A 14,433-nucleotide genomic window follows, 5' to 3' on the forward strand; every position below is an offset into this window, starting at 1 on the left:
CTACGCGGCTAACAAACTCGCGAATATACGCGTCGGACACAATTGTTATATTATATCAGTAGTGAAACGAAAGTCCGAAACCATGGATCCCATCACCAGGTTCAAGAGGGAAGGTAAGCTTATAAAATATATTTCGAGTGTTATTTGGATATCGTTTATGTGGCTTTTTTTTTTAAATTTTTTAATGTTCTATTTTTAATACGTGATGAGTTTGGTCTAAAATTTCATAAAATTTTAATTTGATTAAATTATGTTGTATTAAAATTCCAATTAAAACTATTAGAAAAAAAAAACGTACTATACTATTTATAGCATGCCTTGACGTATTATTATGATGCGTAGACTGTATAATATTCAGTATAAACTGTATAGTTAATATATATTATATACCTACTTAATAAAGATATGATAGGAAGAACAACTTTTTTTTGTAAAATTTCATCACTATAGGTGCGTGATTAATAATATATATTGATACTTAATTTATTACTAATTAACGATCTTGTATTTTTTTTTTTTTTTTTTTCTTTTTTTTTTTCTTCTCCTTCATATTTAATGTATCTATATACAAAAATTTCTAACCCTGTATAGTATTGTATAGCATTAATGTCGTCCAATGGCCATAGTCGCCGCGGATATAATATAATAAAAAAAAAAAAAAAAAAAAAAAATTAACGATCTATAGAGACTAGGAAAGATGACGCTCATTACGCGGAGGCGTTCTTAAATTATTCCACCGATCATTATACAACAGTAGGAAACATATCATAATAGTTCAATACACATCTCGTATATTATATTATAGGTAAAAAAATATTCTTTCGTCTTTTTAATTTAACGTTATCGTTACTCTGCAAATTAATTAGCATAATAAAATTAAAACAATGTATTTTTCTCGTGCTCAAAAAGATTGCATATTATGACGTATACGCCACATAGTAATAATGATGATAGTAGAGCAAGAAAACTCTTGGTTTTTAGATCAGAATCTTAATAAATCACGATTTTTGACCGTAGGTATACCTACTTGTTGACGGCCGGCGGTATTATAACAAAATAAAAAGGTATATTTTTTCTCGAAGGCATACCAATACTCTCATCCATTTATAATACTCGTGACAACGTTCAGTTTTCGGACATTTAAGATGAACAATAGAAACATTTATTTTTAAAGCAACGATAAAAATCGGCGATACTTACAGTATAGTTATTATATCCTTATGATAGTAAGTATATTTTAAACAATAATAAGTACATTGTGCAACAATGGCGCGAAAACAACGTTGTTTTTTTTTTTATTAAAGCTGTTGAATAAAAAAACGTCAACTAATTAAATCGTAAAACGCGTATTTCTTCATAACTGTAATAGAGATTTGTATAATATTGATTTTGTATGAAATTGATTTGAAAATAGGACGTAACGTGTTTTTACACGCGAAGCCTGCAGATGTTAAGTACTTTACGTTTTGCTTTAAGGTGTGGGTTTTAAATATTTGACTTGTGTCACAATGGATGACATCTGCTCTTTGCAATTGAAGTTATGGCGAGTCATTTTTCAATGGTGTGAAACGTACATGTGATGATCTTACAGCATTTATTTGTATTTTCTAGCCAAAGTGTTTAAATTAGTTTAATGTTTGTCTAATGGTAATAGATTTATTGTCCCATGAGAGAAGATGTGGTGTTTATGTTTTACGTTATACGTGGTTTTTGCATTTAAGTGTGAACCAATTTAGATTGTCTCCAAATAAATTTGTTCGTCCGAATTATTGAAGAAGACTTTTTATACAAATCCATCAACTGATCACTTGCGTTCACGTATGTCTATAAAATAACTGAATCACGTGATACATCTTGTAGAGTTAGATGGATAATCGTCGTATTGCGTGGATAGACAAAAATTGAAAAATCTGAAAAATCTGAAATATCCAGGTATCTACCTGTTGTGACGTCATGGCTAATTTGTAAGAGTACTATCGGATGGAGATAAAACAATGTACATATTATTACGTTTCGAAAGACATTTTGGTACTTCCTAGAAGTTTGTTCCTGTTATATGTATAATATTCAAATGCATACAACATTGTGTTGACTTTAAAACAAATCTATATATGTTACAAAGAAATACAGTCATACTAACACAATTAAAAAATACTACAAATGCTAAACTATAAGTAGTTGTAATCTAAATTTTGAATTTTTGTGTATCAATTAATATTGTACTTATACACAATATGTTAAAATAATCCAGTCATCACAAGTTATACACATAACATATGTCTATTATAGTTGCTAATACTATCTACACAAGCAATGCGTAAGGTAGGAAAATCGAAAAGAAATATGTTATTCAGTTATTGTAAATATTTGTTATTTGTATTTGTTTGATTTAATATAATAGTAATAAAAAAATAACTATACAGGAAATTCCTTCATAGATAGTATTTGTATTATTACTTAATTTTCTGAGTTATTATTTCTATAATCGTTTACTTATCCGCTTAAATCATTTATATCACAACTCAAATACCTTGAGCTTCAGAGGTTTTAAATAATTATTTTGTTGAGTTTGCTCAACTTTCCGAGAATTCCTATTTGTATTCTTAAACGGTCAGAGCTAATGTTATTATCCTTATTCAGGCAATGCATACCACATTGCGTGGTAAATTTATCATCTGCGAATATAATATTGTAAGATAATATAGTTCGAAACTTGTTTTTATGAGGGTCGTTTATCCAAGTCTCAATAATATAGGTAATGATTAATTTTTTACTTCGAATCACGCATTTATTGATAGTTATTAATGATAGTTATTATTATTATATTTTGTTAATTTACAGTCGTAATTAACGTAATTAAGTGCCTGTATACAACTATACTGCGCGTTTTTATTTGAAATTATTGATTTTAACACTCACAATAAGCTGCAACATTGCATTTTTTAAAACTAACATAGAAATTATAAAAAAATTGTTTTTTTCTTTCTGTTCGGGTAAACCGCGTTTAACAACATCACACACACACACACGTAATGAATTCATATTATTATCGATTTTATGGAGTACCTACCTATATACACTTTCATTACGTTTCATTTGGAAATATTTCATCGGTGGCCCATCAAATGCGTCGAAATATTAAAATAGAGTATAATATATGCATATTATTAATGTGGTCTGACGTTTTATGAATATTTCCGTTATTTATTTTAATGAATTATGTCAATCTATACAGCGGACATGGGTGAAATGAAATTGACGAGGTGTATAATATGGTATAGGTACCCGTCAATCCGGGAGAGCGCATTATGACATTTTACGCGCATATATTAATATTATAATATAATATTAATATATATTGTAATTTTGTGTAAATTACACGTCGTCGGACGAAATTCGTCCGTAATGACTTCGCCCCACCTCCGTCTGCAACACGCGTCATTGCCGTCACTACCTACGTTCAATATGTGTTTGCCGTCTGGGAAAACGTCGATTTCCATCAGCGTAGACTGACGGAAAACGTCGATTTCCATCAGCGTCCGATGACTGACGGACGGTCGCGCGCGCGTCGTCCCGCGTCTCGCAAATCGCGGGGTGTATTGTCGTACGAATGACATCGTTGACGGGCCTGGAATGCGGATCGTCGATCCGTACAACAATATAATATCTCGACGACGCCGCTGCACATGGCATTATATTATTATTATTATTATTATAGCGCTGGGTGCCCCCCATACATTATAATCATAATGATATAATATAGGTACGGATGAAAAAATAATAATCATCGTCGTCGTCTTCGTTGTCATTAAGTATAATAATATGTGCGCGACAATAACAAATAACAATAACAACAACCATAATAATAACAATCGTTTATCGCGAGCACACGTGTGTTAAAGCTCATCCGCGCAGGTCGTATCTATAGGTATCGGATATAATACGTGTAATATTTTATTATTGTAAAGTCTTATGTAACACACACACACACGCATGTTCGACGCATGTACCCATGATAATATAATATTATTGTTCGTCCTGCGGCCGTCTACTCCGCGGTTTTTCATCTCGTCGTAGCCGCCGCCAACATAATATAATAATATTATTATTGTTATTATCATATGTTTTTTTTTTTCGGGTACCTCCTAACCATTATTCTTATCCTCCGGCTCGTGTACCTCTCAAATGCAACAAACTCTCTTTGTGAAACGCCGCCGCGGCCTTGACGACGACGACGGTTCCTCGGCGGTTTGTGCGAAAAACGTCAATGATGTTTTTCCTGCAATATATTATAATATCGTCATCGCGTCATGTTGTATACCTAGGTATAAGTAATAAGTACCTGACGTGCGTGTATCATAACAAACTACTCTTGAGCAACGTCGTGCTCAGCCAGGTCGTCCTCCGATTTTACGCACGTAGGTAATATTATAATGTACACACACGACACACACACATGTGTACACGATAATATTATATTATTATATAGAGTGATTCTATTATCATCGGACACTATCGTATCATTTCAAAAAGTACGAATGTTATTGAAAACAACCTACATGATTTATAATCGTTAAAAACGACATTTTTTAAAAATATATATATTTTTTAATATTTTTTATCCTCGACGTTTTTTAAGTTCTGCATTTTTTTTGGACGACAACACATAGTTTTAGTTTCATTATCCAAAGGAGAATATTTTTCCAAGTATTTCGATACATAAAAATCAAATTTAGGACGATTTTCTTACGGAAAAATCATAAAAACAATCAATTATAACATAATATGCTCTAATCCATAAGGCATAAAATATGCAAAAATAAACGAAATAAGATTTCGTATTTAAACTATAAATAATAGTCAAAACAGATTTTGTCCGAATCAATTTTTTTATACGGTGTAGCAAAAAAACATGCAAATGCATTAAATTCATAGCCCTGTTTATGAGTTGTAGGTATTTAAAGTTTGAAGAGAGGAGTAGAGTGGTCTGCGGTTACCCCACCAAATGTTGGGCTAATCTAAACTTTAAATACTTATAACTTATAACTCATCCGAAATTCGATTTTTATGCACCAATTAATTAATACTCAGAAAAATTTTCTGCATTCGAAGATAAAATAAAAACTGTATTCAAAAAAGTGAAAAAATTAAAATATATAGGTAAGTAAGGATAAAAAATATTTAAAAAATAATTTTTTTTTTTAAAACGTTGTTTTGGAACTACTTAAACAATGTTTTCTAAAACATTAATACTTTTTGAATAATGAGCGTCTTACGACTCTTACGTTAAACGAATATCCCGGTATATACCTGATATACCTCGTATATAATATGTTAGGCTTACGATTACGACCAGGTATACGCGGCGTATCTGACGTCTCTCGGAGACGATTCGCGAAAATATCTCTATACCTACGTCTCCGTGGCCGTCGTCTTTCGAATAATATGATAATATATTATTGTATATAATTGCACAACGCCGAGCAAACCGCGACCGCGATGTTGACACACGACAATAATTAGATATATAGGTAGGTACTCGCACATATTATATTACATTATTATGAGAATTTTTGCGGTACATGCATATATTATATAATTATTATAATATTATGACGTACCCGTAGGTACACGTCGCGTTGCAGTGGATTTTCGCACACTCAGTTCTATACTCGTATGATACGTCACATAGTATACATAATATATACGCGATGATAACGATGACATCTCTCTGCGGCAATAATCGTATTGCATCGTAAAGGCATTACCTTTATAGCCGAGACCTGCAGCAGCTGTATAGTTGCAGTGTGCGTTTTATTAATAAAAATTTTAAAAAAAAAAAAACACTGCGCGGTTATCTGTGACGGCGACTTGACGGATTTACCGCGCTCAGAGTCGTTATTTTCGCGGTAGAATAGAAAAAAAAAATCGTGGTTTTAAAATATTTACCCATTTTTTGTTTTTTTTTTTTTATTACGGTCGTATTTTTTGTTCTTCAAACGCGACGAGATATTATAAGTCATCTCGAGTGTATGCACATCGTGTATAATATACTCTTAGTTCTTACAATATGTATACGTTTGTATACCGTAGTCTGCATATATATACACACACTGCAGCGTACGCATAGTAGGTACCAGCTATGGTACATTATCATATATATCATGCATAATAAATTATAATATATACTCGATTTCATAACACGGATGACACGAAACAATCGTCGCGATGAATGTTTTACAAATCTTTATAGTCGCGCACACTGCAGTGCCGCCGTAGCTTTGAGTATTTATTTTTTTATTTTGTCGTCGTGCGGGGGGGGGGGGGGGGGGGAGGCAAAATAAATTAAAACTTTTTTGCCTATTGTGCACGAGTTTAAAATTCTAGGTAAAAAAAAAAAACACGCCACTGCAGCCACCTACAATAAAAAATATTTTAACGAATATAATTAGTAATTACATAAAGGTATACACAGAAAAATAATATCCAAGCGCATAATACTTAAAAAAAAAAATAATAATATGTTTTATGGTATACAATAAATTATAGAGTTTAAAACAGGGATAAGCAAAACTGTGTGCTCTCTACATAAAATTGGAGATGGCAACTGATATAGAAACACGTCGTATAATATTTATATATGCGGAAGCCGGTTTTAGCCCGGGTTGATATACGCTCATTATTGGTCATTTATAGATCGATCAATTTAATTAATATACCTATAAGCAAAAAGTTCTATTATTTTCCACAGGAATACCAGTTTTTTTTTTCACGATAAAGTGATTACTAAATTCTGTACACTAAATAGTAATAATTATTCAACATATTATATAATATGAAATAATATATTCTAAATTTCTAGTGATTTAAACCAATTGATATCCTCTTGTGGCGATAGTGTAAATAATATGTAATACTATTTTTATTCATGCTTGGGATAACAATATAATGTAGGAAGTCGCAGAAAAATCGTATATTTACATATTACCACTAAGTCTTCGTGAGTTTATTTTACTTTTTTAGTCTATTCAGTTTATATATAGGCATTGATATGTGCCATCTTACAAATACATTTATAATTCGTGCTAAAATTTCAGGGACATTTTTTTCTACATAATATTATACTCATTCATTTAAATATAAATGGATATCGTTTCTTAGATGATAACATATGATTTCATTTTATCGTCAAAAATGCCTTGAACGTAGTGTCAAACTATAAATCACTGACCTACTTAATTATTTGTAATTATTAATTTATTTAAAACATAATACTTTTGTTGTTCGTTGTCGTTAAAATATGAAGTAAAAAAACTAATTTAATTTAACCTCATACGTCCACCTGATTTTTTATTATTTTTATCAAGTTCTTAGTCTTGTAGGCAGATTATCGAGGCGTTTGAAAAAAATACGATTCTCATTGAGTATTGGTAGCTCAAGGAAAATGACTATTTTCGTATTTTATTTATTTTATTTTATATAATATATATGTATAAGACTATAATACTATAATTTATATAGACTGAAAAAAGGTTAGGCGACTAAAAAAGAATGTAATAAATATTTTATGAATGTTTGTAGGTATCTATTAAAAATAATAAAATTTTTGTAAAATATAGAAAATAAGAATTGAAAAAATGTTTGTGTATATTTTATTAATTATTATCAATCCATATTGATTTATATTGAATATAATATAATAAAAAAACAATTAAAACATTTAATCGATTAAAAATTATATAATGACATTTTTAATTATTCGATTTTTATAAATTATACTTGTACTACATAAATAACTACTGTAGTTTTAAAGTCAAATATTCACTATAAGAAATTAATTTTATTTTACCCTAAGTTTATAACGATCAGTATATTTTCTATATCGCATATAGGGTTGGATTGCGAAACACAATAAAGTGCTGTTAAACTATTACAAGGACACAGCGTAACTGCGTGTCTTTTGTCTGACAATTAATCAAATTGAAATTAATTAAACAGTTCTCATGTCCCATCTTTCTTAGCTTTCTGATGACAGTTAAAATCACATCCTTCGTGTAATCTTAATAGATCAATATTGAATTATCGAAGTATTTATTTTATTGAGATCTTAATGTACTTTTCTCACTTGTTATAAATTCAAAAATCAAAACAATTGATTTGATAGGATGCCTGCTAATTTAATTAAAAATACTAATTATCCAAATAGCACTATAGGGTACTTCAATATTTACCTTGTTGTTTTAAAACGAAAATACCTTCTTTATATAATATTTGTTTGTCCTTGCATAATTAGCCACCCACGATCCCAGCATTAAGACAAGTAGTCAACAGTCGCCGAATGCGAAGATACGATAACCTTATCTACTTATCTCCCACAGAGATATAATACTGTTTACGAGATTGGAGATAGTGAATACTAAATATAATTTCAAATTTCAAACCTATATGTATATATTTTTTTTTATATCCAATTGAAAAGGCTTCTAGTAATAGTAATAATAATATAAATCAATTTGAAACAAATTAAAACTATAATGCAATAATAAATAGTCATTATAGAACTTTCAAATAATTTTCAAAGATGAAATATATAAATTATAATTATATACCAGTGTGTAAAAGTTAATGTTTATTATTAATATTTCACTAGTTTGGTCTCTTAGAAATTATCATAAGATATTTAGATTATTCCTTTCAAACTCATTAAAAACGAGCTCGAAATATAGTTCGCGTGATTGATTTTTACTTTTTTATATTTGAAAAATTATCATGTAAGTTACTAAGTTCTACAACATGTCTACATATAATTTTCAATAGCTTGCTGCCATTTTCGGTTTTCTCTTATTCTCGAACACTAATAGTTCATTAAAACAATTGATAATACCAGTACCATTAACCATTTAGTAAAATATGGTTAATTAGCTAATATGGAGACATTTTTGTAACACTGTATTAAGTATTTAATTAGTTATTATTATCATTTTTTTTTTTTTTTGAATAGTACTTATTCTTAGGTGTATATTTTTTTGACTTCACGCAATCAAATTATTATTATATAGTAACCACTCATAAACCATTTTATTAGCATTTTTTAAGAGGCGATATTTTACAAAACAAATTATTATGATGTAATAAACGCTAATAAAATCGTTAGATCGTCGAAATAACAAACTATGAATTGCAATAGTATACGAGCATTTAAAACTCTAGTTTCATAATACAGCGAGACCAATTAAACCACGTAAATTATAGGTATGACATTAATTTTTCGAGTCCTTGAGAAAAGAATTAACATTTTATAAGACGATGTACGCATCATTTGTATAAAACTGTGTTGTACACGGTTAGTCAAAACTTCCTGAACAATAAAAATTGTTATCAAAAATCGTCTTCCTTATTATTATGAAAATATGTCTACTTTAATATAATATTACGTACCTATATAGGTACACGAATATAACATGTAATTTATGACATTTCCCAATTGCAAAATTACTGAAGAAGTAAAACCTTACAATAAATGTTGAACATCATGTTCTGTGGTTTTTGAAATAATTAAGTTTAGTTGGGGGTATACGACTATCTTTGTTTATTCTTGATAATATTTTTAATTTCGCCACAAATCATGGACATTTTAATAAAGCCTTAACCTAGAGAACTCAATTAATCAATATGACGTCAGTTTTTACAAATTGAAATGATTTGCATTTTTTTCTCTCCGGCGCAGAATAAAACATATTCACTGCACACAAAAGGAGATCCACCTCGATACACGAGCTTTATTGTAATCTACAAATATAACAATACGAAAAAAAACTAATTATATACCAATGGTGTTCGTTGCTGAAAAAAAATACCTTTTTATTAAAAATATATATATATATTTTCACGCCGAGCGCATTTTAGAACTATAATAATAATATAATAAATGAATGTTTGTTGTGGAGAAAAAAATTCAGATTAATATCACATCAATGCTAATGTAAAAATTGCATTGACAGCGCATTGTTTTATGCACACATATTATAATAATATATATATGCATGATACGCTGTATATGTGTTTAACGAGTAAATGAGTTATTTTAATTTATTTATAACGTGTATAATACTCGTAAACATTATATAAGAATTATTATTATTTTTATTTTTTTGAACGATTATTACGAATATCGAAGGTCATGTCGTAGGTGCAATTCAAGTAAACTTATTCGTTATAATATATAATATGAGTATATTTTATTGATACAACACCGACATCGTGTGTGGATAATAAAACACCATCATAGTAATATATAATTATTTATGTAATACGAATACCTATACCTAATGACGAATAAACTCTAAACTAGATGAATTTAATGTATATGAGAATAAGAGTAGGTATTGTTAATTAATTGATTGTTTATTTATTTTATGACCATATACCTATATGCAATCAACGTAAAAAAACATCATAAAATTGGCATTCCTGCTGCATACCGAGTATTCAAATAAAAAAAAAAAAATTTTTAAAACAATATTAAATTGAAAAACAATAAACATGCATACATAATTTCTCGGATAATCTCGCATCATGTAGTTAACTTTGAAATTAATGATCAACAAACGATTCATATTTTATCGTCATACGCCAATAATACCTATCATCAACAACTTTATTATTTTACAATAATGGATAAATTACAATGTTAAAATAATTTTATTTCGATCACAGTACCAGTAACTGATTTAAATGATATTTTTTTACTCACGCAACCTATAAAATAATATAATATATACAATAAGTGTTATGCGAAGAGGTGTCGGGTTGATTGTGGGTGCAGAAAGCAAGAGCCAAGAGTCTTTCCATTAAAGGCACTTCAGGCATTAAATGATATGAAACAAAATAAAACTGTCATTGGCTGCAGAGCCCAACATCATTGTGTTCAGTGCGGAATTTAGTGATAGACATTAAACAATTCAATTTTACATTTTATATTAATGGAGTGTAATTTTATTTTACTTATATTATTAGTGGTTAGTGCAGCATGCAATTTAAACTTTTAACTGCCGGTCATGTTTATAGGTAGCGTGTACAATTTTTCTTTCGGTTTGTAGTGTTTTATCTTCTCTCTCTTTAGTTTTTTTTATTCATAAAATCAGAAAATGTAGTGATGTTGGTATAGGATATAGAATATAATTATTAATGGCTTAAACATCTTAAACTAAACAGCTTAGAAAAACCAATGGACATTTAACTCTTGTATAGATCTCCTCTTCTTGGTGGTGGTTACACAATGAACAATTATATAGAAAAGATGAATTTTATAAATACGGGAAAAAATGTTACCCATTAAAAATAGTTTAAAATAATTGCTGTATTGATCCTTGTCGATAATTTAAACACGTTATTTTATATTTAACAGTTCGTAAAGCTTTCTTTCAGCGTAGGTTTATTATAATAAATTTAGTGTTCATAATTAGTAATTAGCTACTAAATAGGTACTAATCACTATAAAAAATATACATATTAGTTCGACGGCCGTCACCTCAACAGTTCATTTAATATTTAAATCGTTGTCCGTATAATATTATATTATCGTGTAAAGTGTTATTTTTTTATCTTTTGTTGATAATATAAAATATACAAACACTATAAGGTGTTAATTATATTATTTATTTTATAAATACCAAGATTATTATTATCATCATCATCACCACATTTGTGTGTTTGGATACAATAATAGCAATGTAGCAGTCATCGTAACGATATCATCACATAGTATACAATAATATAACATTAAGTAAAACATTATTATTTTCGCCATTGCACTTGCATATAATACATAATATTATATATTATTCAGAAACAGCGAGGTCGAGCGAAAGGTTGCTCTGATGCGGTTTTATTATACGAATGCGAACCTTTTAACAACGATACATTATCCATGTGCATCATCATCATTATGCTAAACGGTCTTAACAAAATGCTTGTTACGGGACACTCGGCGGACGTCTAATTTTAAATGCTAAATTAGCGTTTAATAAACAAATAATTAGTAAAGCACACGGAAAGCATTAATTGATTGCGCGGTAAAATATCGTACGAAATTGAATATACTTAATAGACATCAATGCCAAAAAAACAAAACAATTAACATACGCGACATAATATTATAATAATAGGTATGCCTACGTAATAGTACATTGATATTAAATCGTCGTTAGGTATATAATTTACTATAATATAATAAGGATGAGTGAATTTTATTTTCGTAGCAGTCGAACGCCCGCGTAAGCCGTGAGTACCATAATGCGCATAATATGTGCACAGGAGATAGGTATAAAGTGCGTGGTTTATAAAAATGGAAATTATATTATTATCATGTATTGTCGTACATTCGTCAACGTCCGCTGCAGTGCCTCTATACACGGTGAGGTATAGAAAATTAGAATATAAAACGCTAAGCGTTCGGACTTACACGTTCATAATATATTTGGTTTTTGCAAACACAATTATTCACCGAACGGCCGAACTTTGACGTGCCTATATTACTTATTAGTTATTAGTGTCCGTCCAACGTTCGGCGCGTTATCAACTTAACAATATTATGATATACCTACAGTAAAATTATCGTACATGGTATAAAATTTTGTCGTTTTTATGTTTCAGTTATGTCCAGTGATGCGAACAGTGTGAACGATATATATCAGGGGTTCATTAACAGCAGCGCAAGTGAGTTCATCCTTAAAATATTAAATTATTACTACTATATCTATCATAATTTATTTTCGGACATCCTGTCCACCTCTATTGCAGTGTTAGCCAGTGGAGGATTTACGGGGGGAAGGGGGTAAACGGGTACTGGAACCACCCCCAGACACCGACATAAATATTTATTTTATATTATGTACAGCGTGTACACCAGTGACTAGCATATATAGGGTTATTCATATACCTATTTCAAATCTACTGAAATAATATTATGCGTTCGATAGTTATTTTTAATTTTTCAACAATTATACATTTATAAAAATAATAGGTACCTTTTAAATATAATATATTATTTTTCAGGACCCCCACCCACAGATAAATGTCGAAAATCCTCCGCTGCTGTTGGCACATAACAGACTATATACAGCCTATATATATATATATATCTAATATAATTTTAAATACGTTTATAAAATAAATTGTGATATTATCATCGTAATATTGGCCACTCGCGAGTTACATAATACCGCGGCGGGTACAGTGTAGACCTTATAATTATTATTTGTGTGTGGCTAACGTTCAATTATTATTTCGCCCGTATGAGTGTGTGTACTACGTCTATACTTATCGCGGTAATTGTATATACACATTGAACACTAATACCAGATTCGGTACGCACATATTGTAATATTATTATAGGTATTATACATATATAGGTACACGTGATAAAAGAATATTATAATATGCATTTTAGGACTTCGGAACTTCGGTGCGATTGCCGCGGTAAAATTTAAACCGTCGATCGGCAAACAATTTTTCAAATCGTAAAAAATTCAAATTTTGCCGGTGAAATGGCCATAGTATGTGTTTGCACAAAGATCTGCCAGCCCCCTTCGCGATTCGCGGTGCAGTTCGCGCACATTATAATAGATAGATACCTAATAATAATAATTATTACCGGTCGCAATTATTACTATACGAGTTGCGAAAATATGACTGCTAATAATAATTACAATAATTGATACCCACACGCAGAACCACTATACTATACTCGCGGTACCTACAACTCAGGGTTTTCAGGTACACGCCGTAATAGAATATTATAATATTCATTTTAGCAATATTCGGAACTTCGGTGCGATTGCCGCAGTAAAATTTACAGCGTCGATCGGCAAACAATTTTTCAAATCGTACAAAATTCCAATTTTGCCGGTGAAATGACTATAGTATGTGTTTGCACAAAGATCTGCCAGCCCCCTTCGCGATTCGCGGTGCAGTTCGCGCACATTATAATAGATAGATACCTAATAATACAATTATTATTACCGGTCGCAATTATTACTATACGAGTTGCGAAAATACGACTGCTAATAATAATAACAATAATTGATACCCACACGCAGAACCACTATACTATACTCGCGGTACCTACAACTCGGGGTTTTCATTTCGTAATGGACGGTACGGGTGCGTTGTTCGTAATAACATAATATTATTATTATAACTGGCTACTATAGTCGGTGGCGTGTACATGGATATTATATTAATATGATATTTTGTACGGCAAAACTGCAGCCCGTTATTACAAAAATTAAACCGCTCTCACGTTATAATAATATCATGCCTAATATATAATATTATTATTGTGCACGTCGTTACGGTGGACGTAATATTATATATATATATACGTTTTGCACTTTGGCAAAATTAACGTAATTTCGAACAGAGCTTTGCGAG

General features: G+C 30.1%; 1 protein-coding gene across 2 annotated transcripts in view; it reads left to right on the plus strand.

Moving 5' to 3' along the window:
* LOC132952202 (uncharacterized) overlaps window positions 1-14,433 on the plus strand; it is a 132,345-nt gene that overhangs the window by 56,501 nt on the left and 61,411 nt on the right. For both annotated transcript variants that reach the window (XM_061024405.1, XM_061024406.1), the window contains one exon: window positions 12,655-12,717. In XM_061024405.1, the coding sequence (XP_060880388.1) occupies window positions 12,655-12,717 (63 nt within the window). The remainder of the gene's footprint in view (window positions 1-12,654; window positions 12,718-14,433) is intronic.

This window comes from Metopolophium dirhodum, chromosome 9, assembly GCF_019925205.1.
Source record: "Metopolophium dirhodum isolate CAU chromosome 9, ASM1992520v1, whole genome shotgun sequence".
NCBI lineage: Eukaryota > Metazoa > Arthropoda > Insecta > Hemiptera > Aphididae > Metopolophium > Metopolophium dirhodum.